Source organism: Musa acuminata, chromosome BXJ3-10, assembly GCF_036884655.1.
Source record: "Musa acuminata AAA Group cultivar baxijiao chromosome BXJ3-10, Cavendish_Baxijiao_AAA, whole genome shotgun sequence".
Lineage (NCBI taxonomy): Eukaryota > Viridiplantae > Streptophyta > Magnoliopsida > Zingiberales > Musaceae > Musa > Musa acuminata.
The window spans coordinates 26929499-26956550 of NC_088358.1; the positions used below are offsets into that span (position 1 = coordinate 26929499).

At 40.1% G+C, this 27052-nt stretch overlaps 4 protein-coding genes across 6 annotated transcripts; 2 read left to right on the forward strand and 2 right to left on the reverse strand.

The window, feature by feature from the left end:
* The first annotated feature begins 802 nt into the window (after positions 1–802).
* LOC103968367 (OVARIAN TUMOR DOMAIN-containing deubiquitinating enzyme 6) lies at positions 803–8019 on the forward strand. 2 transcript variants are annotated; one of them, XM_009381543.3, is made up of 10 exons: positions 803–943; positions 1141–1199; positions 1282–2111; positions 3556–3717; positions 4878–4955; positions 5725–5803; positions 5882–6027; positions 6337–6402; positions 7234–7408; positions 7492–8019. In XM_009381543.3, exons 3-10 carry the CDS (start codon positions 1464–1466, stop codon positions 7731–7733), a joined length of 1596 nt encoding a protein of 531 aa, XP_009379818.2. In that variant the 5' UTR covers positions 803–943; positions 1141–1199; positions 1282–1463; the 3' UTR covers positions 7734–8019. The 2 variants fall into 2 exon arrangements, with proteins under 2 accessions (XP_009379818.2, XP_065027764.1); XM_065171692.1 differs by having other exon boundaries at positions 1141–2111.
* Positions 8020–10587: 2568 nt separating this feature from the next.
* Positions 10588–14897, reverse strand: LOC135650876 (uncharacterized). Its single transcript, XM_065170527.1, has 3 exons — positions 14306–14897; positions 11637–12427; positions 10588–10894 (listed from the first exon to the last, which is right to left on the reverse strand). Exon 1 carries the CDS (start codon positions 14850–14852, stop codon positions 14352–14354), a length of 501 nt encoding a protein of 166 aa, XP_065026599.1. The 5' UTR covers positions 14853–14897; the 3' UTR covers positions 10588–10894; positions 11637–12427; positions 14306–14351.
* Positions 14898–15855: 958 nt separating this feature from the next.
* LOC135583670 (transcription factor E2FB-like) lies at positions 15856–21143 on the reverse strand. 2 transcript variants are annotated; one of them, XM_065170415.1, is made up of 14 exons: positions 20635–21143; positions 19114–19298; positions 18835–18894; positions 18630–18715; positions 18478–18566; positions 18322–18376; positions 18130–18182; positions 18003–18053; positions 17868–17916; positions 17670–17735; positions 17485–17561; positions 17147–17378; positions 16408–16474; positions 15856–16328 (listed from the first exon to the last, which is right to left on the reverse strand). In XM_065170415.1, the coding sequence occupies exons 1-14, from the start codon at positions 20715–20717 to the stop codon at positions 16219–16221; spliced, it is 1263 nt and encodes a 420-aa protein (XP_065026487.1). In that variant the 5' UTR covers positions 20718–21143; the 3' UTR covers positions 15856–16218. The 2 variants fall into 2 exon arrangements, with proteins under 2 accessions (XP_065026487.1, XP_065026486.1); XM_065170414.1 differs by having other exon boundaries at positions 19114–19306.
* Positions 21144–21365: 222 nt separating this feature from the next.
* LOC135650702 (uncharacterized) lies at positions 21366–26386 on the forward strand. Its single transcript, XM_065170248.1, has 6 exons — positions 21366–21723; positions 21845–21933; positions 22010–22288; positions 22394–22555; positions 25444–25533; positions 25763–26386. The coding sequence occupies exons 1-6, from the start codon at positions 21419–21421 to the stop codon at positions 25954–25956; spliced, it is 1119 nt and encodes a 372-aa protein (XP_065026320.1). The 5' UTR covers positions 21366–21418; the 3' UTR covers positions 25957–26386.
* The last annotated feature ends 666 nt before the right edge of the window (positions 26387–27052 follow it).

The window sequence follows — 27052 nt, forward strand, 5'->3', positions numbered from 1 at the left end:
AATATTCTTATCTCGAAAATACATTGGACAATTCACATTGGATTTAATTAGAATATCAACAAGATGTTCTCCTAATAGTACTCACTCCAAAAGACAACTTACATTTAGTTATATTACTATGGTAGTATTTCATATATCCATTTTTCATTAACAATTATTTATTTCTCCCACATCATTGCTTATAGTTTGTTATTCTGGATCAATATTCCATAAAAAAAATATGGATTAAACCCATGTTATGTCCATCTTCAAATATTTTAATTTTTTTCATTTCCATCGATATCCTTAAAAAAATCCTCAATCAAGTAATTTGTCCACAACCATTAACAACTATTTTTTATTTATAGTAGAATTATTCAAGATGACCACGTTATATTTTCATTGAAAATAAATACTTTTAATCCGACTTAAATGCGAGATGTGAAACCTGATGCTATTTATTACGAATCCTAAAGCTCCATGATGATCCAAGTTAATCAATCCTAAAAGAATTTGAGAGTCGCTGTCGAAGTGACACAGCAAGCAGCATTTACACCGAATCCATCGACGACACGCTCTCATCCGCAACCTTAACTTCCCGGCGAAGCATCAGGGCGTGAAACCGAATCGGACGCGCGTCCCCACCCTCGGCCCATCGCCATCACGAGGGTACTTTCGGCAACACAAAAAGTACAACGACAATTTAACCCCCAACAAGACAACACGAACTCTCAAGAAAAAGGCTAAGAGGGTAATTCCATACCGATTCTCTCTCCGTCCGCCTATAAGATGATGATGATGCAGCCGCCCTCCGCCCTCCGCCCGTTCTTTTATTCTCTCCTCCTCCGGTTGATCGTTCCCCCCCAAGACTTGTTCGCTGTCATCACAGTCCCCACTCCTCTCTCTTGAATCCTCTCACTTCTTTGATCGCAGAGATCGGCGATTCTCCCTGGAATCGGTCAAGGCAAGCCCTCTTATTCTTCGGATTCGTTTCTTGCGTCGTCTTTCCCCCGCGGATTCTTTGTGTGTTAGGGTTTTCTAGGTCGATTCTTCGCTTGAATCTCATGGAATGCCTTTTGGTTTCTTGGTGATTCAGAGCGAGTCTGTCTTGCGAGAGGTTTGTTCTTGGGTGATTATTGATGGTGGATTGGTTTTTGGCAGGGAACGGGTGAGGCAGCTGGGGTTTCTTGGAGCCTTGGATCGGGCGAGTCGGGGCTTTGGTAAGGTTCATATCTTGGTGGGTTTTCTGATTAGAAGACTGGGGGAATTTGGTCTCATGAGAATTGTTAGGGGAATGCAAAGATTGGTTTGCGGCAAGGAGCTGGAGCACAAGGATTCGTTCGTCTGGGGGATCGCTGTCGGTTCTGCCAAGGTCAGAACTCGTTACAAAGGGATTCGTGAAGCCGTGAACCTTTGAATTGGAAACGAGAAGGGCTTGAGAGAAGTTAAGGCAGTGACAAGATCGAATTATTGTACGGAGAACGATGACTAGAATCTTTGTTCAGCGTGGATCGGTGGGGTCTTCCTCCAACGCCAATCGCCCTCCATCGAGCTCAGCGCCACAATCTTCTGCCTCTCAGGCTGCCCCCACTTCCAGGGAGGAGGACCTAGAAAAGCATATTCTTGAAGAACAGAGTTCCCCGGAGGACCCTGGAGAGCAATCAGAGAGCACTGAGGATAAAACTTTGAAGCATGATGAATCTTCCCAGGGTGTTAAAGTTGAGGGTGGGCACAATGTATATGTTGAAGAGGAGGAAAAGTCTTCAACTCATGATGTTTTGGTTTCTGCAGTTTTAAGGGATGACGTGATTGAGCTTCGCTCGGAACAAGAAGATTCTGTGCGGTCAGGTAGTGATTCATCACAGATTGTTACAGGAGGTTCCTACCCTCCACCACCACCAGCCCCACCTCCAAAACCTTTGTTAACAAATCCAAGTTCAAGGAGGACTAGTATGGGGTCTCCAAATTCTGTGAGGATTGGTCCTTCAAGGAGGCAGTCGGCTTGGCCGGTTGTATCAACACGCTCACCATCAGAGTCTCGGCCATCTTCTCCCAGGTCATATGGTGAAGGCGAAGGTTACAACAGTGCGGATGAGCAAGGTCCTTGCTACGTGTCCTCATATGATGATTCGGTATGGTACCCTGTTGACATATATTATTTGTGATGCCAAGTTTCTGTGCAGAAATCTTGTAAGCATTTGTCAGGATCTTCTGCAATTATAGTTCATTTATTAAGACCAAAGACTAGGTAGTGAAATAGAAAATAATTATTTATGCGATTCTTTGTCTTATATGTTCTAAGTCAGTTTTGATAAATTGTGCAGATATCTTGAGCATGCATGTGATTGGTAAATTTCTTCTCATTAGCTTCTTTGTTTGACATCTCATAGGTCTCACTTCTTGGTGACTTCTTATGCCTTAACATTGCTGAAGCTGTTATAGGCTTTTATATATTTGCACTTATCATCTAGATTTAGTGCCTATGCCTGACCTTTTGAACTTCTGACATTCTTCTTTGTGTAAAAAATTGAGGAAATAGGTAGCAAACGAATGTTATGAAGAAAGTTGAATATAAGTTAGAACATTATTAAGTGGTTTATATTTTTGAATGAATAATTTCATCTCTATATAAGGCTAGGCATGTGATTAAAACCCACCATCCTTGATTATCTCTCTCTTTGTTTCTGTGACTCACTAACATCGAGCGTAAATTGTAGGACAGTACCAGGTTCTACTTTTCCTGTACATTAGAGATTCTTAGTTTCTTTGGTTAGCTTATGATGAAATTAAAACTTTGTATTTTGCTCTGCTCAAAATAGATAAGTCTAGTAACCGATTGTTTATGTTGTTGCTGCTGGTCTTTGATGACGAAGTCGTCAGTGTTTTTGTTAACAATTTGGATAAATTGATTGAGAGCCTTTTAAGGGGACTGCAGAATGCTTTAAATTGTTACAGTCCTCCATTTCTGGTTTGGGTCAAAATTGAAATGGAATGTTTTGAAGAAGCAAAATTAATTTTCCTTGGCTTAAGAGTTGACAAGGCAATAAGTTCCACTGTCTAAGGTTATCATTAGTTTTTAACTCTTATTCTCATAATTTTCTGGTGGGGTGTTTGTCATCATAGTATAACAGTCTTTTTGAAAATTTGCCTTGAAAAGAGCATCACTTGATTATGCCTTGTAGACATAGAAGTCTTTGTTTTTTAATGGCTGAACTCATGGTCATAGATGAAAAGAGAGGGTTCAATTTTCTGTTGGCATATCTTCTTATGAAGATGTACAGTCTCTAATAGGAATGTCAATATGAGCAATAGCTGCACTTGATTAGCCTGACAATTATTCTTTATATGAGATGTTTTGGCATTAATTACTCAACAATTTAGGAGAATATCACCAATTTAATGGTTCATATGGATTTATTACAAAAGTTGCACTCCTTTATTATACTGTAAATGACATTACATTAATTTGTACATGTTTCTGAGTTAATAATTATGAATTTTTTTTTCACCTATTCATGCCCCCACCGTTTTGTGGTATGATGGCATCAAATGTTCAAATATGGGTTATTTTGTCAGGAGAGAGAAAGGCTGTTTGAAACTGAATTACGACGGGCAAAGGGTTTTGAAGTAAAAAAGATGCTGGAGGATGGGAATTGTCTTTTCCGGGCTGTTGCAGACCAAGTCTATGGCGATCCAGAAGCATATGACATGGCAAGACAAATGTGCGTTGATTATATGGTGTGTATTAGTAACCCAGAAAAATGTCATATTAGGATTAGCAGTTCATTATTGTTACCACTGATACCTACTGACTAATTGTATTGTTGCTATGTAGATTTCTGTTACTAGTATAAATTTTCGTGTCTACCCTATTCGTTATTAAATAGGTGCAGAAATAATTTGTTACAGCTGTTATTAAGGATTAAGAACCACACCATGCAGGTGCACATGAGATAGTATGTTTCTTGCCAGTACAATAGGCGCATGATACACATTTACAGAATGTCAACGTGTGTTGGTGCTTGTCGACTTTTGCTGATCTATCCTGTTGCTGTTTTTTTAAGTGAACACATGTTAAATTTGCAACATTATGCACTAGTTACTCTCCAAAGTAACCCCAGCATATGACTTGTCTTACTCCACTTTGGGAAGACATCTTAGATGTTGAGCACTTTATATGTGCCATCTTGTACTTGATGGTCTATTCAGACAAAATGCTAGCCACTGGAAATAGGTTTCTTGAATTCGGTTGTGTTGTGTCATCAACTGGAAAACTTAGGTGCTTTAACAAATCAAAGATTTTCTTGAGATTGGTTAAGTTGTAGAGTATCAGTTACTTAGGATTAAAGTCTCGTAAATTGTGCTTCTGTTGATGATATACATCATTTGATATGTGCTGCTTGATCTGAAATTAGACTGCGTGCTGTATAAAATACTGCTTAGGTACTTCGGCCTAATTTTGCTATTGATTTAGGTTGCTTATTCTTCTTGATTTTTTAACCTGGATTGCTGGCAGAGTTTATCTGCACTAATTTTCATATTCAGGAGTTTTACCAACACATTCTAATTAAATATTATAATTTGACACATGTTTTACTTCTAGAACTGGTTGACAAAAGCAAATTTTGTCCAGAAAATGAAGATATTGAAGGGTAATCTTTTGTAACAGCCATTAATGAGAATCTAGTTTAATTTTTGTTGGAAAAATAAAAAGAACATGAATGTGGATCAACTTTGGCAAGAGCCACCATGTCACTAAAACATGGACCAAGAGAAGGCCTGTGTGGAAATTTTTTGTTCCAAAATATGCCTCTCGGTATTTGTATATGGTATGCTTAACTAGTATTTGCTTAATGCTGATTATATTTTTACCCATATCATGTTTTCTTTTTGCTTAGGAAAAAGAGAGAGACCATTTCTCTCAGTTCGTAACTGAAGGCTTCACATCATATTGCAAGCGGAAAAGACGAGACAAGGTAATTGGCACCTATCGTTTCTAACCCATGAGTTATTGTGATTTATATGAGCGTTCCAATGAATGAGTGCTCAAAGATCATGAAAGCCATGTTGTTTAGTGACCTATAGCTCCGGTAATATACTCTGACAGTTATAGAACTGTCACTCTCCCATTTGCTTCTTAGTTTTTTTTTCCTCCTCCTTGCTACAGACTTGGTTAATTAATACAAACCGAGATTTCTATATACAGTTTAAGCATGTATGATGTTTTGGCACAAACTAGAAGTTGTAGAGAAAAAAAGGTTAATGAGGCTAGTTGGCAGGATCATAACTAGTTCCATGCTCTTTTTACTTGATCAAATATCACAGTCTGATTTCTGGTTTCTCTGAGTATTAGAAACTTTGTAAGGTTTTGTTTGTCAACTGCTGTCATCTTTGTAATGTTACACCGATTGAATCTATACTTATCCTTCTTGAAGTGGCAATTATACATCATCATGTGCTTGATTTTTACATTTTCACATAGTCCTCCTTGAACTTGTTATTAGTGGTTGATATATGGTGAAGTACTGCTTCGGTTTGAACTTCCAATTTTTTATGCAAGAATATTGCTTGTACTAGTGTTCTAAATAGTTCTAGATTATCGGTGGTTCTCTCCATTGAGATTAATGCAGTGTTATATATAATTAGTTTCATAACTAGTTTAATGTTGTGTAAGTTCATCTTCATAAGTGATTTTTTTGCCACTAAATTTGGTTTTTTAATTATTGAATGTTTGGCTTATTATAGGTCTATGGAAACAACATTGAGATCCAGGCATTTGCTGAAATGTACAACCGTCCTATACATATCTACTCCTATAGCACAGGTTCTATGCACTTTGATGATTATTTGTATATGGTCGAACTGTCAGTGAATAGCTCTTAACTATCATGGTCATGCGCAGAACCTATTAATATCTTTCAAGGGAATTACATCACTGATACACCTCCAATTCGGTTAAGCTACCACCATGGTAACCATTACAACTCACTTCTTGACTCACGTAGAATGACAATTGGTGCAGGCCTTGGATTTAGTAGCCTTCGAGGGGTAAGTTATTCTGCCCGTAGTCTTCTGCAGTCCACTGACAACCCATTCTTGTAAATCTCTGCCCTTTGTTCCTTTCTTTTAGATGTGTGAATACAAAACTAATGAGGAATAAAAAGGAAGATTTTGACAATGAACCAACTGTTAGTTTATCTTGAGATCATTTTGAAATGGTTAAGTGTTGTTTCTTTAGTGCACTTCACTTAACATTTTGGTCCATTTGGCATTGGTATCACTTGTATTACTAATGGTTGCTCTTTAAGGGGATTTGTTGAACTTACTTTTTTTTTCTCTGGTTTCTTTTTAATATAGAGAAACATTAGTAAGGACCAGGTGAAGGCTGCCATTAAAGCCCAGCAGGATCAGCAAATAGACAATGTAAGTAATGCTGCTGTATGTTTGTAGAGTTCCATTGCATCTTATATTGTGTAGCTGCTATTCTAGCACAATTAGTTTCTGTTGAACTTTATGTGCGCTTACTCGATTTTAGTTTTTCTTATAAGCTGCTCTAGAATTTTAGCAGATGTTGCAGCCACGATTTAGTGTATCTTAAGTTTAATTCTTCTTAGAGTGCTAATACCTACTTTTTTAAGAATTTAATGATTTCTGATAAGTTGATGATTTGTCTCAGTGATGGAGATAATTTCTTTTTTTCCTGTAATGTATTCTTTAATATTCTTGTTTTAACAAAAAAGAAAAGTATAAGTAGTAGTTCGCTTCTCCATTTTAAGTATGTCTAGAGATGCTTCTTTCAGTATCATGTTGAACTGGACACAATGTAAGTAGCATCGCTTGCATATAGGTTTACCACCTTTGTCATTTATGTGCAACAAGGATTTTGTTTCCTTGAAAGATTTGCTACTTGGTTTTGCCTTTTGTTTCCTCTTCTTAGTTGGGAGTTCATTTCTTTTCCATTGTGGTAATGTGTAGGACCATAAAAAATGTTCATTTCTGTAGTGTGTTGAGTCAAATGTTCATGTACTTGCAATCTGTTGATCTACATTAACTACAATGTCCATGTCTGAAGGCAAAAAGGAACTCAGAATAATTGTCATTCGAGAGATGGACACTCGGTCCTGACACGGTTCCAGTGCCTTGATGGCATAACGTGTTGTTTGCTTGTTTGGAACATTGGAGAAGTAGCATAATGGAGCTCTTTTTTCTTCCATATGATGTGAGGCCTGCCCCTAAATAATTTCATGATGACAGGCACTTATAGCGGAGGGGCGATTTTACTCCGATCTGGAACTGACAGAGAAGGAAATTGAGAGGATGGTGATGGAGGCTTCACGGGCTGAATATCTAGCTAAAGAGAAGTTGAAGCAGTGTCCTTCGTTTCAAGAGTCTTCCACGTCTAGGGCAGAACCATCATCTTCTGTGGCAAGTGAGTTCTAATCTCACTGAAACCTGAACATTACCACTTAGTCTTTAGTTTATTCATGGTGGAAAGCAATTGATATGCAACAGCAACGGGATCATCACGGTCTGCATCGGAAGGTGATAGTGAGAAGGCATTGCTGCCTGAGATGGTGCTCACCAGCAGCATGCAGATGGTTCTGTCCATGGGTTTTGGCTACATGCAGGTCATGGAGGCATATAGCATTTTTGGTGATGATGTGGATTCTATGATATGCTACCTGCTGGAGATGGGAGGCAGTGGTGGCTCTCCTGCTGGCAGGAACAGACACAAAGGGAAAGCAGCAGAGTGAGAGGCTTGGAGGTCAACTGGCGGGGCGATTCTATGATATGGACAACCAAGTAAAGCCTCCTCTATGTTGACGTGTTCTTCTAGTGGTAGACAGGGACGATATAATAAAATGCTGAAAATTGATTCTACATCTGTCTATTCTATTAGCAACATGCAAGTAATATCATGAGTCGCCAAATGATAAGTAATAAAACAGGAATGAACTCCTTCTAGAACAAAGCATCTTCTTTTGTGCTTATTTGCTGGAGCTATTCATCTGGGTATCAAGAAGTCATATATTTGTTGCTTGCTCTCTCTTAAGATTGTTGTGTTTCTCTCTCTTGTCCAGTTTGTAGTTGAATAACTTTGCTGATGATCTTGCCGCGAACAAAACATGCTGCGATTATTTTTAATGGTTTTCCGCTATGATTGACGGCAGGGCTTATGCTTCGATCTTAAATATTTCTTTTTCGTCGCTCATATTGTCTTTTGTTGAATTCAGACCAGACCGTGTGGTTGGCTGTTTATAGTAGTAGTATTTGCATATGTTTTGGTCGGGTAGGCCTTTGTCTTGTACAGTTAATTACACGGTGGTGTTTAGGACAAAGTAATGTCTATCAGAACAAAATAGAAAGGTATATGCATATATGCTGGACAATGTTTAGGGTATCAGAACAAAGTAATAATTCTTGCAACCGTGAGAAAGGATGCTCTTATAACAAATTTTTATCATCTTCGATAACTAGCATAACATCGTTTAATAATTATTTATCGGAAATAATGATGTATCATTATTCAAATCGTTTTCTCTTTAAAAGGCCTCAATTAAAAGGACAAACTCGTCCACCAAACTTCCCCATGTAAACGCCCTTCCAATTTGTAAACGCCTCGCAACATGGATCGAGACGTGCAAGCCAATCGAACAATTCGCCAAACTCACGTCAAATCTATCGCCCATCGAATGTTCAATTAATCTTTAAGTTCAACAATAATTAGATTTATTGCATGACTTTAGAATAGCACGTAGGAACATTTTCTTCCTACTTATGTTTAATGATTTGATGGATGAATACAAATTAATGAATTAATTTTATGAAACGATAGATCATATCATATCGGAGGCATCCCGTAATTATAGTGCCGGTGCAGCCCACTATAAATATGAGAATGGTCTTTAGTCGATGTGGAAGGAGCAAAAGACTCCTCTTTTCTCCTCAGCTTATAATGTCATTGTTTATGTGATGAATCACAGGATTCAATGGAATGAATCATCAATTGGTTAGGTCAAATTATGATGAGCTAACTCAAAGAAAAAGTAGGTTTTCTATTGAGAAATTGTAATGTTATGTGTAATTTTAGCAGGGTGCAAGTTGATTGACGATGACAATCGCTTGATGATAGTTTATGACGTCGATCAGTATAGCTCGTAAGGCAAACATTCACTGTAATCAAATTAGATGATGAAAATTATAGATAGAGAGAACATTCTTCGTGTTGTCCCACTAATAATTTTTGAAATATATTCTCTTGGTTGGATAAAATTTTTGAAATATATTCTCTTGGTTGGATAAATTTATGGGTATGGAAATATAACGACGATAACGATAATAATAGATGTACACATTGATTGATAATCTATGCAAAAAAATATTAAAATTCAATAAATCTAAAGTGCCAATTGGCTTACAGAATTTACAATTTGACATGTTCTGAAGTAACATATGTATATATATATTTTAAAATATATTATTTCTAATTATATGTTTTTACTTTTGTAGAAACTTTTAATGTATTCTCATTTCTCTACCTCACATTCTCATGGTTGATTCCTATGTTGATATGACTCGGCCATTCTATAGTCCATCATGTGAATCATGATATCATACTTGTTTCACATGGTTTTAGGCTCATCATGTTCTACATGCTGCGGTCATCTTCTTCTCTGCGGAGTTCGCCGCAGTATCTATGTATACACATCCACTCTCGTTCTGAGAAGGTAACACACAGAGAGAGAGAGAGAGAGCGAGCGAGGATTTCCATGGCCAATTGCAGTGCTTTTCCAGTTCCGCTTTCACTCGCGAGGAGGTAATCTTCTCTCTCATTCATACATGTTTTGCCGTCGACCTGGCCGTCTCCAAGTACGGCCGCCTCGACGTCATGTTCAATAACGCCGCCGTCATCCACCGCAACCGGACCCGGATCACGGACGTCGACGCTGCTGACTTCGACCGGGTGCTGAGCGTCAACCTCGCCGGGGTGTTCCTGGGGATAAAGCACGCGTTGCGGGGGCAGCATCATCAACAATGGGAGCGTGGCGGCGGTGGTGGGCGGGGTGGCGTCGCACGCGTACATCGCGTCGAAGAGCGCCGCGGCCGAGCACGGCATCCGAGTCAACTGCATCTCCTCCTTCGGCTATGCCACCGGCTTGGCCTGCGAGTTCATGCGCATGGAGGGGAAACAAATCGAGCAGCTCATCGGCGGGATGGCCAACCTCAAGGGGCCGGTGCTGCGACGCCGCCGTCTACCTGGGGAGCGACGAGTCCGGGTTCGTCAGCGGCCACAACCTCGTCATCGACGGCGCGTTCACCACCGTCAACAACGGTTTTGGTCTCTTCAAGCAGTGACATTAATATTAACTAAGAGCTTATAATATCGCTAAAAGTGTCCTCAAAGAATATGAGCTTGTCACTATCGTAATCACCAATAACTATTTGGTCAGTCAGTAAGTGGATGTATGTTTCTGAGTTGAAGAGACATAAGTGTATGCTGGCAAGCAATTATTTATGCAGCTTAATAGCGATGTATTCTATATGTGTGATTCATGCATTATAGCATCGAAACCATTCTTACATGGCATAACACATCACATTATGCTATGGATGGAACAAATAGATGCATTCTACGTATGTGTCTTAGCTACAAGCAGTCTGACACACATCTGAACCAGCACAGGCCAAAAACGAGGGCTCACCATCCATCCTAACTCTTTCTGTATCACATAGCAAACAGATGAACAGCAAAATGATTTGGCATTCAGTATCACACTCTGATTCTAAATCTTGGATGTCTTTTGGGTAAGTATGATCCTTTACAACTTACTACAAAGTGGTACCCCACACAAGGCTGCTTACCAGCATCAACAGGTGAAAGAAGTCAAGCCATTTGCAGCAGTAGGATATTTTCCTGAAATATAATGTAGCAATCAGTCAACTTCAATCTACTAGTATCACCAACAAAGTAATTAGAATACATGGACTATACATTTAAAGTCGGACGACCCTCAACATCAAGTTAATGTTGCACCTACCTTTACACATCGGGATGACTGGAATTTAGAATAATGGAAACAACTCTATTTGCAGGATTATTCCAAAGACAGAAAAAATAATGAACTTGTTTTTGCATACCAAGGGAATGCAAATTATGGTATAAGTAATCGACTCTGATTTCCCTATACGAGTCACAAGAAATATTACTGAAGTTGAGAAATGAAATAAACCGCCAGTAAGAATTCTCATGTCAATGCAGTGTGTACCAAGATGGCCTTCATCATTGAGAAGGGTGGACAATTTTATTAGTTCCTTTTGTTTTATAACGCTAACACCAAAATTAAACCCACCATAAATCTTCAGTCTTATTGGGCAAGATCAAATTGAAGTTTGGAAAACTTGAACCATCAACCTAGCTGGGTTGTTTTAATACCTGCCCCTAAGTTGACAAGAATTTTAGCCCATTTCAGATCCTATTGGAAATGACATCTTGATCAATTACAAGTTTTGTACCACACATATTTGGAAATTAATATAACATGGAAGTTTAAGCTCAAAGATGATGGATCAACCCTTACCATATATCTAGCCTTTTGCAAGTCACAGGAATTCACAAAGATTGCTGAATCAAATTAATGTGAAATGAATCATTTTACCTGATGGTAGGAGAACATTTCAGGATACACATTCACACCCAGCCAACAAGACCATAGAGAAAAAACTGACTTTGCTGAAGCTCAAGGTGATTGTGTTCTCCCCAACCATTACTGCTTCTGATGTGTTTATTTACAATACCAAATTCTTTATTTTGCTCAAGTTTCCTCCATAGTTCTCAGCAGAAATTGGACCCACTTTTAAAAGCCAATAGTAGATCATTTCCCATGCCCACAGATGAGCAGCTCCAAGGTACCTTTCCACGGTGAAGCATATTTGGTCCTCTTCTGGTGCTCTTAGTCTATGGTGTTTCGGAGCCAAAATTATTCCCTTAACAGTTAACCTCGTGGAACTGCTTGCCTTGTGTCTGGCTGAAGTCAGGTTCTTCAGCTTAACAGTGAAAGCTGCATACTACTCATTATTCTGTTCATCATTCATGCAAGCAGCAGTATCATATTTGCCATTTACAGTTATACATCGAGGGATGAGATGGCCCAGCAGAAAAGCCCCTTCTGTCATAGGAAACCATGAACCCAACCTCATTATTTTCTTCTCTCAACCTCCTTGATAAAAGGGTTCATGAGATCTGATGGTCCTTGCCAACTTCTGGAAAACTCTCGGCTGTCCATTTGACCAACTAAGAAATATTTGCTCCCCACATACAGGCTTTCCTTCAAAGCTCGAAGAGCTCTCTCTGTATCTAGAGTAAGCTTCATAAATTGCAAAGTCATGTCCACTTTCAGTTTTACAGTTGTTGAATGCGAGGGGAAAGACGATCCACATACAAAGACATCTAGTGGGAAATAGAATGAGAATCACACTTTAGCGAATTAAATCTATCAAAATGCAGTATGCAAAACATAAGTCAGGGCAATTTAAGGATTTCTTATAACAAAGTATAAGATGCAAAGAATATGTATTTAAAAAAAAAAAGATGAGAAACAAGGGATTTATACAACCTTAGTTGGATTAAAAAGTGTTCTCTTTTGAGGCACTTAATTTAAGAGGCTAATGTAGTATTTAAAACATCAAGATGGCAAGACATCGCTATATCAGTCAAAAGCTTCAGTTCCATCTTTCAAGAAAACCAAATTACATAATGCAGGATCTGGCAGACAATCATGATGGCTACAGAGTGGTGCATGTAAACAACACATAAGCAATCATAGAAGGCCAAATAACAGCATTCTCACAGTACAAAAGGCCTTCATACATATCAAATTGCCTTATATATTCCTCAGAATATGGTTGTTTTCTTCTACAGCTTACAGTAGCAAGTGTAGAGCATTAAAGCAAGTAGTGATATTTGTTCTACTTATTAAGAAAAGACATTCCTTTATGACCACTGAAGAACCAAACTTAGGACTGTTAACTGTTTGCGTCTTTTGGACAAGTTTGAACTTTGTTGAAATATATCTCAAATCTAACAACAAGTATATTCATAGACCACAAAAGTACTGTGGATCGATTATTGTATGACTGCTTCATATATCCAATCTTACAACTTTTCCTTGGCCTACAGTAGATTGTTGATTGACACCCAATCAAGCTAAGAAAATCATGCAGATTTAAGACCCACTACTTTCCTATGCATCCAAATCAAAGCATGTATACAAGAAAATAAAACTTAAACATGTCTCGACAGCTAATAACATAACATAGAAAAGCCTTTCTACGGCCAATGATAACATGTAACGGTTAGCAACCACCCGAATTAGCAACCCAACTCTAAGCAACCAATTCTGACCGTCGGTCATCTATCATATAACACACAGACCAAGAACTGCGAAAGAAAAGATTGTACCATGCTAGAGCCAAATCAGCCACAAAAAATAGAATTCCAACAAATGAAATAGACGAAAGCTTGCTTCTTGATCCCATTCACCTACATTTCTTCATGAAAAGCCGTCCCAAGCCAATCGAAATCCTCCGCAGAGCTACCCCGATCAAATCTACAGTTCTAATCCAACCCCATTATGATGGGTTCAAGACAAGCATACGTCAGGGTAAATATCCGACATCCATGCTAAAAGAGACTAATAGAACAATCTCTCCAGCCTGTAAGCAAAAAGAACCCTAACCTAGTCCGAATCGAAATGAGAACAACAGCGACAAGATCAATCGAAGAGTAGACGGGCGGCGATTACCTCGAGACACAAATAGAATCCATCCAAAACCCATCGGAACCCCAAATTTCTCCCGAATCAATCGCGCGACGCCATCGGTCGAAACCCAACCGGCGACCGGGATCCCAAAAGCGGGACCTTTGCCTGAATCGGCATCCTCCCGGCCACCTCGTCTCCCAATCGTGTGCTCCTTACCACATCTACAAATGTACGCACGTCTCTATTGTTTGATAGCTCATCCTGACCGTTGGATGCGAAACCGACGTGTATTAATACCACGTTGGGAAGAACCAACCTTGCATGGAAGTCGACCTACCCCATAGTCCAAACCTGACCGTCGGATCGCCATCTAATGGTCTCGATCCTCCATCCCCACCATTCATCGACATGATCATCGTGTTTAAGTATTCTCCTACCGACATAATGGCAGAATAATGATTGGAAACTTTTTTGTTTCTGTTTTTTTTCATGTGTGATTTGGCATTGTTTTCTCTCTTTTTGCTTCCTATTTATTTATCATAGAAAATGGGGAAATAAGAAAAAACCTGAATGAGGGCTGTTAGACGCCGTTAGTGCTGCCGTTTGGAGGAGTCATCGTCGCGGACGATGGACGAGCCGGCAGACGAAATCGATGCAGGAGAGGAGCGGGTCCACGCCGAGGCCGCAGGTGAGGACGGCGAGGAACCGACGGAGCGACTGGTGGCGGCGGCGAAGACGGTCGGACTCCGCCGCGGACGGCGTCGGCTGGAGGTACGCGTACGCTGCCTGCTTCACGAGGCGGTTCCTGATCCGGATCTCCCGGCCCCCGCCGGCGCCGGGGGCGGCCGGGGACGAGGCCCCGATGGGCCGCGGAGGCGAGTCGATGAGGTCCCGGAGGCTGGTGTAGCCCGTGGCCTCTCCAGCGCGAGGGCGGCGCTCGAATTCGCCGCCGCCGTTGGGGTAGGCGCGCCCGACGTGGAGCGCCCTCGGCTGGAACCGCGGGACGGAGGAGTCCGCGGCGGCGGGGGACCTCGACCATCGATGGTGGATGACGAAATCACTGCTCGCCGGCGGTTCCGAGGGCGTGTCGGCCGCGGCGGCTTCCCCCGCCATCGCGAAGAGAGGGAGAACAGAAGGAAGATGCGGAGGAATAAAGAGAGGATGTATGATTATGTTTAGTGTAGCTTAATTAATCTGAATTGAGGTTAAGTTCCGATAAAACATAATAAAAATACGAAGGAATTACGTGTGAGCATTCCAACTCTTATTAGATCACTGTAAGTATAGTACGAAGGCAGTAGTTGTTTGTCGGGGGTTAAAACAAGGATGAGGTCAACGGGCCGAGTCAACGTTTGGGCGGATGGATTCCGCGGTCTACAAGCCGACGCTTCGGCTTCAAGTCGTAACGCCTCAATTATTGGAACGGCGTCGTCCTCCAAATGCCTCGTGGGTACTACGGTTGCAGTTGGTGGGTGATCGGGTACAGCACTGCGTTTTAAGGAGTTTGGTACAATTGGGATGATATGACAATGGTGGGCGATATTGATGGGTTCAAATTTTCATAATCAATCAAACATCTTTTATAGTGCCACCAGTTGAGCATGATTTATGATCATCAATTCATAGCACGAATTTTATAGTTTCAGTTTGTTAAAAATTGGCGTGGGTGCAAGTTGCTCTAGCGTCGACCTTTTAAAGCATCATAAAGAATACCAATGTGCATTCATGTAAGGGTTAGTACCGTGGAGGATGTAGCTTAGGTGATCATGAATAGGTAGAACACGAACGGTTAAGCAGGTTAGGTGATCATGCCTATTTTCTTAATTACGGTTGAACGGAAGAGAGAGTTGACACGCGTTGACGAGTGGATTGGATCATCCGGCTTACCTCCTAAGGAGGTTGGTTGAAATGATACGGTGATATGATTGCCTAGGCATTTGCTTGTGGATGTTTAGCTCCAAAGAGGGGACAAAAGCCGAGAAGCATGACACCCACCCTAGGACATGCATCCTCAACATCTACCCAGCTAAGCTTTGCTTAATACTGGCTTCTTCAACGACACACCAATTTTGCTTGGCATCATTCAATGGATGAGACACAAAGCCAGAGTCACCAATATACCTAGCTTTGTCCATATGATCCATAGATTAACATCTGGTATGACCACAACTCAAAATGGCAACTCGAGCAGTACAAGACCTTCATATATAGAACAGGAGGAAAGCCTCAAGGAAACGAAAGATTACAATGTGATTGCAGGTCTAATCTCTATGCCAAAATATCATGGGATGACCCACAGACCAGTTTTTGCCAAAGGACAGATTGGCAGATTACTCTTGCAGAGACTTAGACATGGACCCCAAATAATAAGCATTCCACAGTATCTTCAACCTTTGCATTTAGAATGGGGAAGCAGACTGCTTCCAACACAAAAACCAGTCCTCAGGCTTCTGAGTTACATAGTCCACCTATCCTGCATTCATCTAAGGGAAGAATTTGCATCTGAAGAGACCTCAACAACACCAGACGGAGCTCGTGGTTGAGGTGTGTTGGCACCACCTGTGCTGATGTCATCCCATTTAACCTCTGCTGTGGCTCGAGTTAAGGTTCCAAAAAGATAGTCAACAGAGAACATAAAAAAAAGAGAGCAATGTCTTAGAAAGGATGCATGCAGTCTTCCACATATCTGTAATGCTAGCACCAGCATCTGATAGAAGCCAATAATCAGCTTCAGTCTGCAGCACATAGTAAATCAACCAATGTTAATAGAATTTTCTTGTAATCCATTCACACATTCTGCAAACAATGATGTGCAATGATTTCACCAATTATTTTTTCCTTGTACAGATGTAGGTGACAGATCAATTGTAAGAACCAGAAACATAAAGCAATGTAAGAACAAATGGAAGTCTAATGGTGCTTTCTACTTCTACATGCTTGAATATTCTGAACAAGAGGATGAAGAAGCAAACTGTTTCTCAAAGAAGAAAGAATTTTCATAACAAGTCAAATATTATGCAGATAAGGTACAAGTACATATTGAAGACAGAAGCTTCATGCCATAGGAATTACACCAGATCTTGTCAATAAGAAATTAAGATAAAGAAATTAAAAAAAAACAAGAAGAAAAAACTACCATTATTAGCTTGGTTATAAATTATAATAAAACTAAATTATGGCTGATTGGTTTATGTCAACTTATTCTGGAGGTGGATCATAATTGACTGCATGTACAAGTCTTAAGGATCTACATGACTCAAGTCACCATGGTGATATATTTCTAGCTAAGAGATTTTGGCTTTAGAGAGTTAGTATCGACAATGAAAGTCGATCAAAGCCATCACAGACAAATGAAAGACCATTATAAGGCTTATGTTGTTTAAATCTGGATCTTCAAAACTACTTACATCAATGTCTGAAGGAACAATCTTCATCATACCACCATCAAAATCCCGTGAAGAATTTACATCAGACCAGATCCTCTCGCTGTGTTGAATATCAACCTCCATTCCATTCCCTCTGCTCTCTTCTGTGACAAATGGCACCATGTAGTTCTCGACAGATCCTGAATTTGATATGGCAAGGACCTTCGGGGGCATCTCAACACCACTCATCCCCTCATACTTGTCTTCAAATTGACTAAAGAAGAAAGAACAATAGCAATGAGAACATAATCGATGGCAACTTGGGCATTCAACTTGCTTATAGAGATAGAAATTCCAAATAAAAACAGAAAGAATTTTACCTCACAAGGTATACATCTATAGCACCCATAGTGCTTCTTAGGACAATTCGGTATCTCCTCTGAGGATATTCCTCAGCCTGCACCACATGATCATAGAACTTACAAATATTTGTATGTATTTTGTACTAGTCAAAACTAAACATTGAACTCTAAGTAACTTTTTACTAGACCCTGCTATTGCTCACCTCATCAGGATCTGGAACTTCAAGGGTAGTACCATGAGGTGCTTTAATTGCTATTAGTGTTTTGTTCTGCATATTAGAGATAATACAAGAATTGCAGGCTTATTTACACTTTACAGCAGCTAATATCTGTTTTCAGTATACAAGTTACATCTAAGATAAACTACAAGAATTAGAGTTCCAAAGCAAAAAAACTGAAACCTGAAAGCAGGGAAGGTGCGAGATATCATCTTTAGTCACGTAAAGCCACCTAAAGGTAAACAGATTTTGTAGCAATTGAGAGCAGAAGTTAAACCAACATCTCTAGCATACATATGCATTAACGAAGATACTTACTTATGATTGCTTTCATCTTCACTGAGGTCCCTCAGTCTTTCTTGCATTTGGCTTCAAATAACTTATAATTTTCACCATGATTGATAAAACATTTTAAAAATCTACTCGCTCCAACTATAATATTCACCTGATAAGCTCATCTAATCTGCACTCCTCCAACGTAAGTTTGTCAATTTCTTCCTGAATAAACAATAAAAAGTGGATTCACATTGTGTTACCTTTTCCATATTAAGTGACTACATAATGGAGCAACATAAGAACTAAGTAGACTGCAAAGTACTTTCAGTAATCAAGGAAAAAAAGCGCACGTGAATCACACCTGTAAAATCGAAGCATCATCATCAACCTCAACTGGACCCATGTCATCTAGTCCCCTGGCATTCAACATCATATTGTGCTAAGTTCTTCATAGGTTGAAAATCTCACAGAAGCACACAGAAACAAGCAAAAATCTGATAAAAAAATGAGAAGTTACTTCCAAGAGATTCTGTTCTTAAGTGTTTTCTCTACAAGTCCAATGCCTTCAAGAACATTAGTGATGTCATATATCCGCCTCTTTTGCACCTGTACAGATATATTTGTTAAATTTGGATAACTGAAGAAGTACTTAGCAGTTAATGGCATTACCTTCAAAATTTCTGTGGCTTTATTCAGATCAAGGATGCCATCTTGTGCATGTCTAAGCAAATTGATAAACTTCTTGGTCAAAAGCCCTTAAAAAAAAATGAAGAAATATGATCTTCAGTAATACAGGAAAACAACATCCAGAATAATTCGACAGATTAACTAATTGATTCTTCATCAGTATCAGGTTAACAATGGACTCAATCACCTAGGGAGCTATCATAACGACTATTTCCAACTGGAGTAAGATTGTTGCCAGGATGTGAACCTGCAAATGGCCCAATAATAACAATAGTTATGTTCAAATATCTACACTAAAAGAGAACTATTTTTCAATCAGGACAACAAAGTTTGATCATCTGATGAGAACTTCAACTAGAAAAGCAATTTACAACTACATGTATCGAAGTAAGCGGTGAGTGATTTTTCCCAGATGCTAGACCTAACCATGTTGAGTTGATAAATTAGAATAAATAGATCGACTCACCAGCATATGACAGAAGGGTTTGAGTGCTGGACTTACTGTGCTTAGAAATCTTGGACTTACTATACGTCTTTCTTCCTTTTTCTGACACCGGTGTGAGTAGAGGACTTGTGAATCCCACAGCATATCCAGTGCTAGTTGCCCGCTCGTGCAGTACTTTAGCTTCATTATCTTCTTGTACAGACTTTCTGTTCAACTACATATTGTCAAACAATGATTGACATTTTAAATGACTAGAAGAAAAAAATAAAAATTTGGATAAAGAAGATGATATATTATCATCAAATTCTATGGCAAAGCCTAGACAGGACATATCTTAACAACATGCTAAAAATTCAACATTGCTGAGGAATTACCATGCATCTAAAATTTATCAAGTGTAAGACACACTACATTCAGAAAAGCAACAAAGCAAACACTTTAGCTAATGAAGATTGCATTGCCACCACCATGCATTGGGCACCGGTTCAACAGTATCTGGTGCAACAAGATGTGGAGAAGAACATGTAAGCATCATCATCTAGGACTTGGGTCTAAAAGTGAAGTGTTTCTGCAATCATTTTAATAGAGTAACATCACTAGTTACTGGAATCAACCTCTAATTTTCCATAGCAAAATACATTTTCAATTGCAAAGGGATATCAATGCTATCCTCCCCAAAACTGAAGAAATGGGTTATTATTTAAATTAAAAACGACAGTGACTCTAGTTAAGGCCAATTTCCAAATGAAAAAGGATCATTACTAACCTCAGCCTCTTTCAAACTTGAATGCAACCAAGTTCTCTTTAATTTTGTCAAGAAGCTAACAGAAATAAGAAGGGAACAATAAACAAAAAAGATATGCATGCTTACCAGAAAATAGTAATCAGTCAAAATGATCTACAAAGTTTCAAAATTGTTTCATTAAATTTCCTACATCTCATCCAGCAGCATTCAGCAAACACTGCACGGATTTTACATGAAAGAAATTATACAGAAAGTTCAATAAATAGAAGATGATGATTCTATTTCCAACTCACTGCTCCCGACCACTCAAGATCAATCCTCACCCACCAAGAATTCTCACTGATCCAAGTTATCTATGGTTACACACAGCTACTTCTGAATGGGATATCGAGCAAAAAGTGAATACATGACATTGCATGTCCCCAGGAGCACCTTCCGGGAACTCCATGGGGACAAGGACCCATGAGGAACTCGAACCTAGATCATGACTAAAATGGTAACAAGGTAGAGCTAAGCTTGGACGGTTGCTAACCTATCCTAATTAACTTGAGACAAACCTACTACGAATGGAAATAATTTATGCAAGAAGTTATATAGCACCTGAATACCAAATTGGCAACTCCTTAATTGGTCCACCTTGACGATGGAAAACACCAAATCACTCCGGACAATAAACCTAAACCAATAACTATCGACAAATAAACAGTAAGTAACACAAATGGAGCATGCAGTTAAGGAAGTCTTTTAGTTCAACTCAAGGATAAAAAAAGACCGACAAACCTCCACCAGAAACTCACAGGAGTCTTAATAACCAGCGCATCGGCCATGTCGTCTCCACCGCCCGACCGACCGACGGCGGCTGAGAACCCCTGATGCCCATCCAGCAAGACGAACGGCGGTCTTGACGAGGCAAACGGCAAGCACTGCTTTGACGGCTGAAACATCTGCCCTGGCTGCTGAGCCGGTTGCTTACCAGCTGCCTGGATGCTGGACATCAACCCGAACCAGATCAAACCAACAATAATCCAGCTAGAAATCCCCGATCCCGCGGCGAAAGCCAAGAGATCGGCTGCGGGGACGAAATCCGGGCCCGGAACCCTAGTTATGGTCGAATTTGACGGCGGAAGCGGCAAGGCGGAGCCGATCTCAGGGGGTTGAAGGATTCTAAGATAGATCGGCGGCAGGAGGGGCGATCGGACTAGAGGCGATCGGAGGGGAAAAGAGAGGGCGGGGAGCGGAGAGGGAAACAAGAGGAGGAAGAGCAAAACGAGGGGCGGGGAAGGAGGGAAATCATAGCGTTCGGACTTTGGATAAATATATGGAGGGAAGGCACGAACCCAATAAGTGTTATTTAGGTGCCTTGCCATGTAATTCTACCACACAGTAAGAAGCTTGAGTAAGTCGAGGGATTAATTACTGGGCTTATTGAGCTTAATTCTAATGTCTTGTTAGAGATCGCTTTTGTCCTCTCACATACTTATTGGGCTTAATTAGGCCCATTACAGTGGAACTCGATAAAGTCGGCCGCGCCGGACTCTTCTCCGATCTTTTCATACGCATTGAAGTGGAAGAGAAGCAGCGATGGAGGCCGGCGGCGTAGGTTGCGGCGGAGGCGGAGGAGACGGGTGGAGTGAGGCAGTAGAGGACTTGGTCGATCGCGGCGATGTCGAGGGGGCCATCTCCGTCCTCGAATCAGTGGTCTCCAGGCTGCAAACCCTGGATGGCCCCCCGTCGCCATCCGGCGATCTCCGCCTCGCCGCCGCCCTCGGGGATCTCGCCGACCTTCACTCCTCCCGTGGCTTCTCCCTGAAGGCCGACGAGCTCCGGTCCCGCGGTTTCGCCATTCGTGCCCGCGGCTCCGTTCCGCCTTTGACCCCGACATCAGGGTAAGCGCCGACTTAAAGATCGAAGAATTAGGGATGGCGGCGCTTTCGACTTTGACTCTTGAATGGTCTCTTATAATTCTCGTGCTGGTTTCGTTACTTTTTCATTTCTTGTGGATTAAAGGGGTTCTGAGCCAGTGAGGGAGAAGATTTCGCCGCAAGAAGAAATTAGGGTTTCAACTCCTTCTAGCGACCACGAAGAAGACGAAGATGGTACTTTCTTGCGGCCGTTAGCTGGGGATGTTAAATAGTTTAGTTGATATCAACATTTCTGGTGGTAAATGTGCAGATTGGGAGGCAATTGCAGACCGTGGCATCCATGACGAATCGTTGCTATCTTCGAACACTGGAGATGGAGAGGCACCTAGTTCTTCAAGGAAAGATCCCGAGGTGCTTGTAACTCCAAAGAGGCGGGGAAGGGGATCTTTCTTGTACCAAAAGAGTTGCTTGTACAGTGAACAGGTGGATGCCGTGACCCTTGCCGATGACAACTCGAAGTTGGACATTGAATCAATTGAGGGTCATCAACGTCGTGCTGAGGACGATGCAGCAAGCGGGGGCAGGAATTGTGAGTGTTCTTAAGCTTTAATCTGCCGTTCTTGATTAGCTTTGGAGTCTTTTTTCATCAGAACAGAAAAAAAGGGTTGAATGTGATATATTTCTATGTTCTTAGCTGGATATGGTACCAACCATGTTCTTGTGCTATATGACTTTCCGCCTAGTACTCGAACAACGGAGTTAGAGAAGTTCTTCGAGAAATTCAAAGATGGTGGGTTTGCTATCCGATGGGTCAATGACACTGTTGCACTTGCAGTTTTCCGAACACCAGCATTTGGTATGTTGTATGACCTACTTTCTTTTTGACAAACATTTTTTGTTACAACTATAGTTTGAGGGTTATTATCTAAACACTTGATATCTCCTGCATGAATCAATTGGTTGGCAGTAAAACTATGGTGTTTCTCAGTTGTCACTAAAGTTAATTAGCAAGATTTTGATCTCTTGAGGCAGATGCCAGTTCGAGTTAAGATCTATCTTGATCTATCATGTCAGAAAGATGAATTGTTTAGTTTTCCTTTGCCATGAAAAAGGGTTGTAGTCCTGAAGGTTTCATTCTTGATGACATGTTCGAATATGCATCCATAACGTGAAGCTTATGGTTGCTGACATTCACATACCTTTAATTTTATGCCTAACCAGAAACTTTTTATGACTAAACCTGAAAATTCAGTCTTTTATCAGTTGGCATGATTCCACATCAAGGATTTGGAATCTCATGATGCCTATAATTGGATAATGCACTGAAACATGCCTTTTCTATTGTAACAATCATACTTCAAAAAGGCTGCCATAGACATAGTGCTTACTATGATTGCTCTAAAAAGAAGAAAGTCCAAATGCAGATTTATTATAACAGAGTAATAAATGCACCACCTGGAATATATGATATATATCTGTCACCGAGAGCAAGTCTATGGATATTAGCAAGAAGCCTATGAATATGTGCATGCCTATCTATGTTCTGGAACATGCATTTGAATAGCATCATAGTCAAGGGTGTTTGAACAAACTAAAATTTGAGATCTCCTTTAAATCTCAATAACAGTTGTGAAGCCATGTCGTTATGCAACTACCAGTCGCTTATAATGGTTCTTTTATCTATGTATTCTGAAATCCATTTATGATTCATTATTTTTATCTCATTGGCCATTGTGCTTTTCTTTCAATAGATATTAGATTTGTGCCTAACTATTCTCTATACTCTTTTATAAAAGGATTTTGTCTATTATGATTTACATGTAACACACGGATCACGATGCACAGGATCAGGATGTACGAGAATTTGTCTTAGAATAGATGTTTTGATTCAAAATAAGAGGCAGCTCAGTTTATTTTTTAGCTTGCAATACCAAACATCGTGTTGTGTATAGAATAACAATGTATTTGATTCATCATATACATGTTCTGACAAAAAACCATTTCATTTCATCATGGGATTGAAATTAGTTGATGATAGTCATTTTTTTTTTGTCAAAATATTCATTTGTTCATCATAGTTTGCATCAAGGTCTGCAATTTCGTACCGTACCGGAGTTTCGACGTTCGCTCGGTACGGTACGAAACTGTATACCGAGCGGTATACCGCTCGATATATATGTATATGTATATATATATATAATCCGAAAAAGGCGACGTCGCCTTTTTCTAATATATATATATATATATATATATATAATTTTATTATTATTTTTCGTTTTGTCGGGTAGCGGATAGTCCACGTACTGGTATGCGGTCGGACCGGTATGTACCATCCGTACCGGACGGTATCATTCGGTATTGCCTACCTTGGTTTGCATCATGTAGATTTTGATGTTATCAGAATTCTTAATTTATGAGTTGTATGGTGGTAATCGTGTCACCAAAAAGAGTGATTAAAGTGGTAGATTTAAGGCTGGTATTACCCAGATTATAAATTGTCTTATTGTAGTGTCAGAGATACTGATATTTTGGCAGCATTCCGAGGAACTTCTCAACTAGATGTCTGCTTGAAGGAGGAGCATTATATGGAATCCTTTTCGTGATTTAAACTGCATTGCATCCTACTCATCATGTAAAAGAAAGGAGGAAGAAAGAAAATATTTGATTAATGGCTACAGGATCTAGTCAATTTAGGCCAAATGTTCTTGCCTCTGAAGAGCCACATTTGATAGTATAAGTTATCGAGGGCTAGGATTCAAGGAGTTTGGACCCTTTTATGTTTTAACTTTCACCTCATATCTCCAATTTCATTATCCCATGTCGTCACTGTAGCATTTTAATGGTATTCATTCATTCCATCCTTTAGAAGCTTTGTTTCCCTGTTTAAACCGATACGAAATCTGAATTTTTACAAGCAGGATAAGAAATGGAAGACTATGCTTCGAGGGTTACATTGCTCGTTCAGAAGGTTCATGCTGTCTTTGTTACTCAGAATCGATCAAATTAATCAGACATATATATTTCTGCTTCCTTGAGATTCTTGCCTTAGTCCATCAAACAAAATCCTATATATATGTGTGTGTGTGTGTGTGTGCCCGTGCGTGCACATGACAAGCAATTCAAAGTGAGCCTCACAGTTGTTAAGTAATAATAGGTTGCAAGAGCATTCATAGTTAATTGCTTATACTAACATTAGACTTGTTTAAGTATAGTGACAAGTAATCTAAGAGAGGTGAAACTAGGTAAAGGTGAAAGAAGAGACTAGAGAAATTATCCCTGAAATTTTTGGGTTACTAGCTGACCATCCAACTTTCCTTAATTGGTCAACTTTGATCTTCTAAAGATAGGATTCCCCAATAATTTCACAAAAGTGCTCAGATCCATTCAGAAATTTGGATGTTAAAGAAAGTGGAAGCAAATTGCTATTGTGCCTATCCAACAACTCTTACCAATAATTGGAATGAGCAGCACATGTACATTGGAACTATCATGTATGACACTTTAGATTCCTCTTTCAACTAATGGGAAAATAATTTATACTGTTTAATGTACTGAATAAGTTTTATAATTAAAACCAATTTCTGGATTCCTTAGAGAATTGAAAACTTCAATTTTCTTTATTTTTTTTGAATATTTTGATCTTGTAGTTTTCTCAACAGAAACTAGTCTTAGTTATTTTTTTAAAGTTCAGATGGTCTTGTTAATAATAATATGGCAGATTACAATACTTGTTTCTGGTTGCAGCACGTGATGCTCAAAACATCACTCACTATCCATTCAAAGTCCGTTCTCTGCAGGAGGATGATAACCTGTGGAACCAGATCTGCACCAAAGGTATACTGTTTCCTTTCCTTTATCTTTTACATTTTTCTGATGTAACTTTTTTTTTTTTTCTTTCGCTGATATCTGCCACAAACTGTAGGGATTACACTGTCCAGAACTTTCTGGGTAGCCTTTTCTGTTGCAATTCTTTCTGTTCAGTTTTACATCTTATTTTGATGTTTGCATGTGATTTTTAGCTGTTTGTACCTTTGGTTACTTAAACGGAGGTTCGAACTTTCAGATCTGGAACCTCCTTACCCGAGGCCCAAGACTTCTGCAAGAACAGCCCAAAGGTTGATTGCTCAGGTAGTGGGAATAAAGCCGTCTACCGAATTCGGGTCTAATGATCTGAGGAAACAGGAAGAAGCAAGAAAAAATCGAATAGTGACTCGGAGGTCCTTGCGTGATGATGCCTGGGGCTCTGATGATCCGTAGCAATTCATTGTGTCAACTATGATAACTCATTCCTGCAATCAAATGTCTGCACTTGGGAAGACTATGTGCTTGGTGCATCACCATTGGACCCAGTGATTTGAGACACTCTCCGGGTGTTTCTTGTTGATTGTGGGGTTGATCTTACTTGGAGAGATTAGTTCTCGTGAAGTTGACAACACAAGTGTGACAGGTTTTTTTTATCACCTCACTTGTAGGCTGCTGAAATTATTGCGTGAAAAATTCATAAATTTTATTTTCTTCTCCCTTCATCAAGTAAAGAAGACTTTTAAGGATTGACATTTTATTCTATAGGTGCGCATTGACAAGCCACTGTAAGTTGCCTGCTGAAATACCTGTGAGATCTTGGTGGATATTTTTAGACTGCATTTTGTATCTTGTTTTGGTGAAAATTTTACCTTGTTCTTGTGTCCGGTGTTGTTTTCATATACTAATGGTAAATAGTGGAATGAGATCAAAGTGGTAATCAGATAGTCAATCTCATATTCTCAAAAAGCATACGCTCTTAACATCAGTCCGCAGCGCAGCTCCGACCGAAAGTAAACGCTGACCAACATCGAATTAAACCACGTGCCACAAAATGACGAGTCATCAAAGGCCACACCTCTCCTGCTTTGTTGATTTCCATCCCACATCTCACGCGCATAGCCTGGAGGAGTATTCCAGAATCATTGTACACAGCATATGAACTTGATGGAAACGTACAAGCGTTGGGTTTCTGTGGGAGGAGGGGGGCTGACGGGTCAAAGTAAAGAATGGAGGAGGGCGACGCCGTCATTTGCAGCCATAGGCCGTCGCCCAGCTTGCGGTGGGAGCGAAGGCCGTGCGGCTGATCGATTGATTTTATTTGTGGTCGGATAGAGAGCGGAGGACTCGGTAAGTAGATGATGGCCGCTGATTGGCGGCCGCTCGACGTTGGAAGGCGGAGTCTCATTGGATGACCAAGCCAACCTCTCTCTCCCTCTTTCGTTCTCTCTCTCTATTGGCGGGACTGTAGCGTTGGAGGTGGAGTCTCATTGGCTGACGAAGCCAACTTCTCTCTCCCATTGGATGACAAGCCAACCTCCTCTTCTCTCTC

Excerpts from the sequence above, each read along its gene's own strand:
- LOC135650702 (XM_065170248.1), top strand. The coding sequence starts at position 21,419 with ATGGAGGCCGGCGGCGTAGGTTGCGGCGGAGGCGGAGGAGACGGGTGG. Across the intron at positions 22,289-22,393 it reads AGCAAGCGGGGGCAGGAATT|CTGGATATGGTACCAACCAT; the intron begins GTGAGTGTTCTT and ends CTATGTTCTTAG. Across the intron at positions 25,534-25,762 it reads GAACCAGATCTGCACCAAAG|ATCTGGAACCTCCTTACCCG; the intron begins GTATACTGTTTC and ends TCGAACTTTCAG.
- LOC135650876 (XM_065170527.1), bottom strand. The coding sequence starts at position 14,852 with ATGGCGGGGGAAGCCGCCGCGGCCGACACGCCCTCGGAACCGCCGGCG.
- LOC103968367 (XM_065171692.1), top strand. The coding sequence starts at position 1,464 with ATGACTAGAATCTTTGTTCAGCGTGGATCGGTGGGGTCTTCCTCCAAC. Across the intron at positions 6,403-7,233 it reads AGGATCAGCAAATAGACAAT|GCACTTATAGCGGAGGGGCG; the intron begins GTAAGTAATGCT and ends TCATGATGACAG. Across the intron at positions 7,409-7,491 it reads ACCATCATCTTCTGTGGCAA|CAACGGGATCATCACGGTCT; the intron begins GTGAGTTCTAAT and ends GATATGCAACAG.
- LOC135583670 (XM_065170414.1), bottom strand. The coding sequence starts at position 20,832 with ATGTCCAGCATCCAGGCAGCTGGTAAGCAACCGGCTCAGCAGCCAGGG. Across the intron at positions 18,716-18,834 it reads TCGTTATGATAGCTCCCTAG|GGCTTTTGACCAAGAAGTTT; the intron begins GTGATTGAGTCC and ends TTTTTTTTTAAG. Across the intron at positions 18,567-18,629 it reads AAGCCACAGAAATTTTGAAG|GTGCAAAAGAGGCGGATATA; the intron begins GTAATGCCATTA and ends ATATCTGTACAG.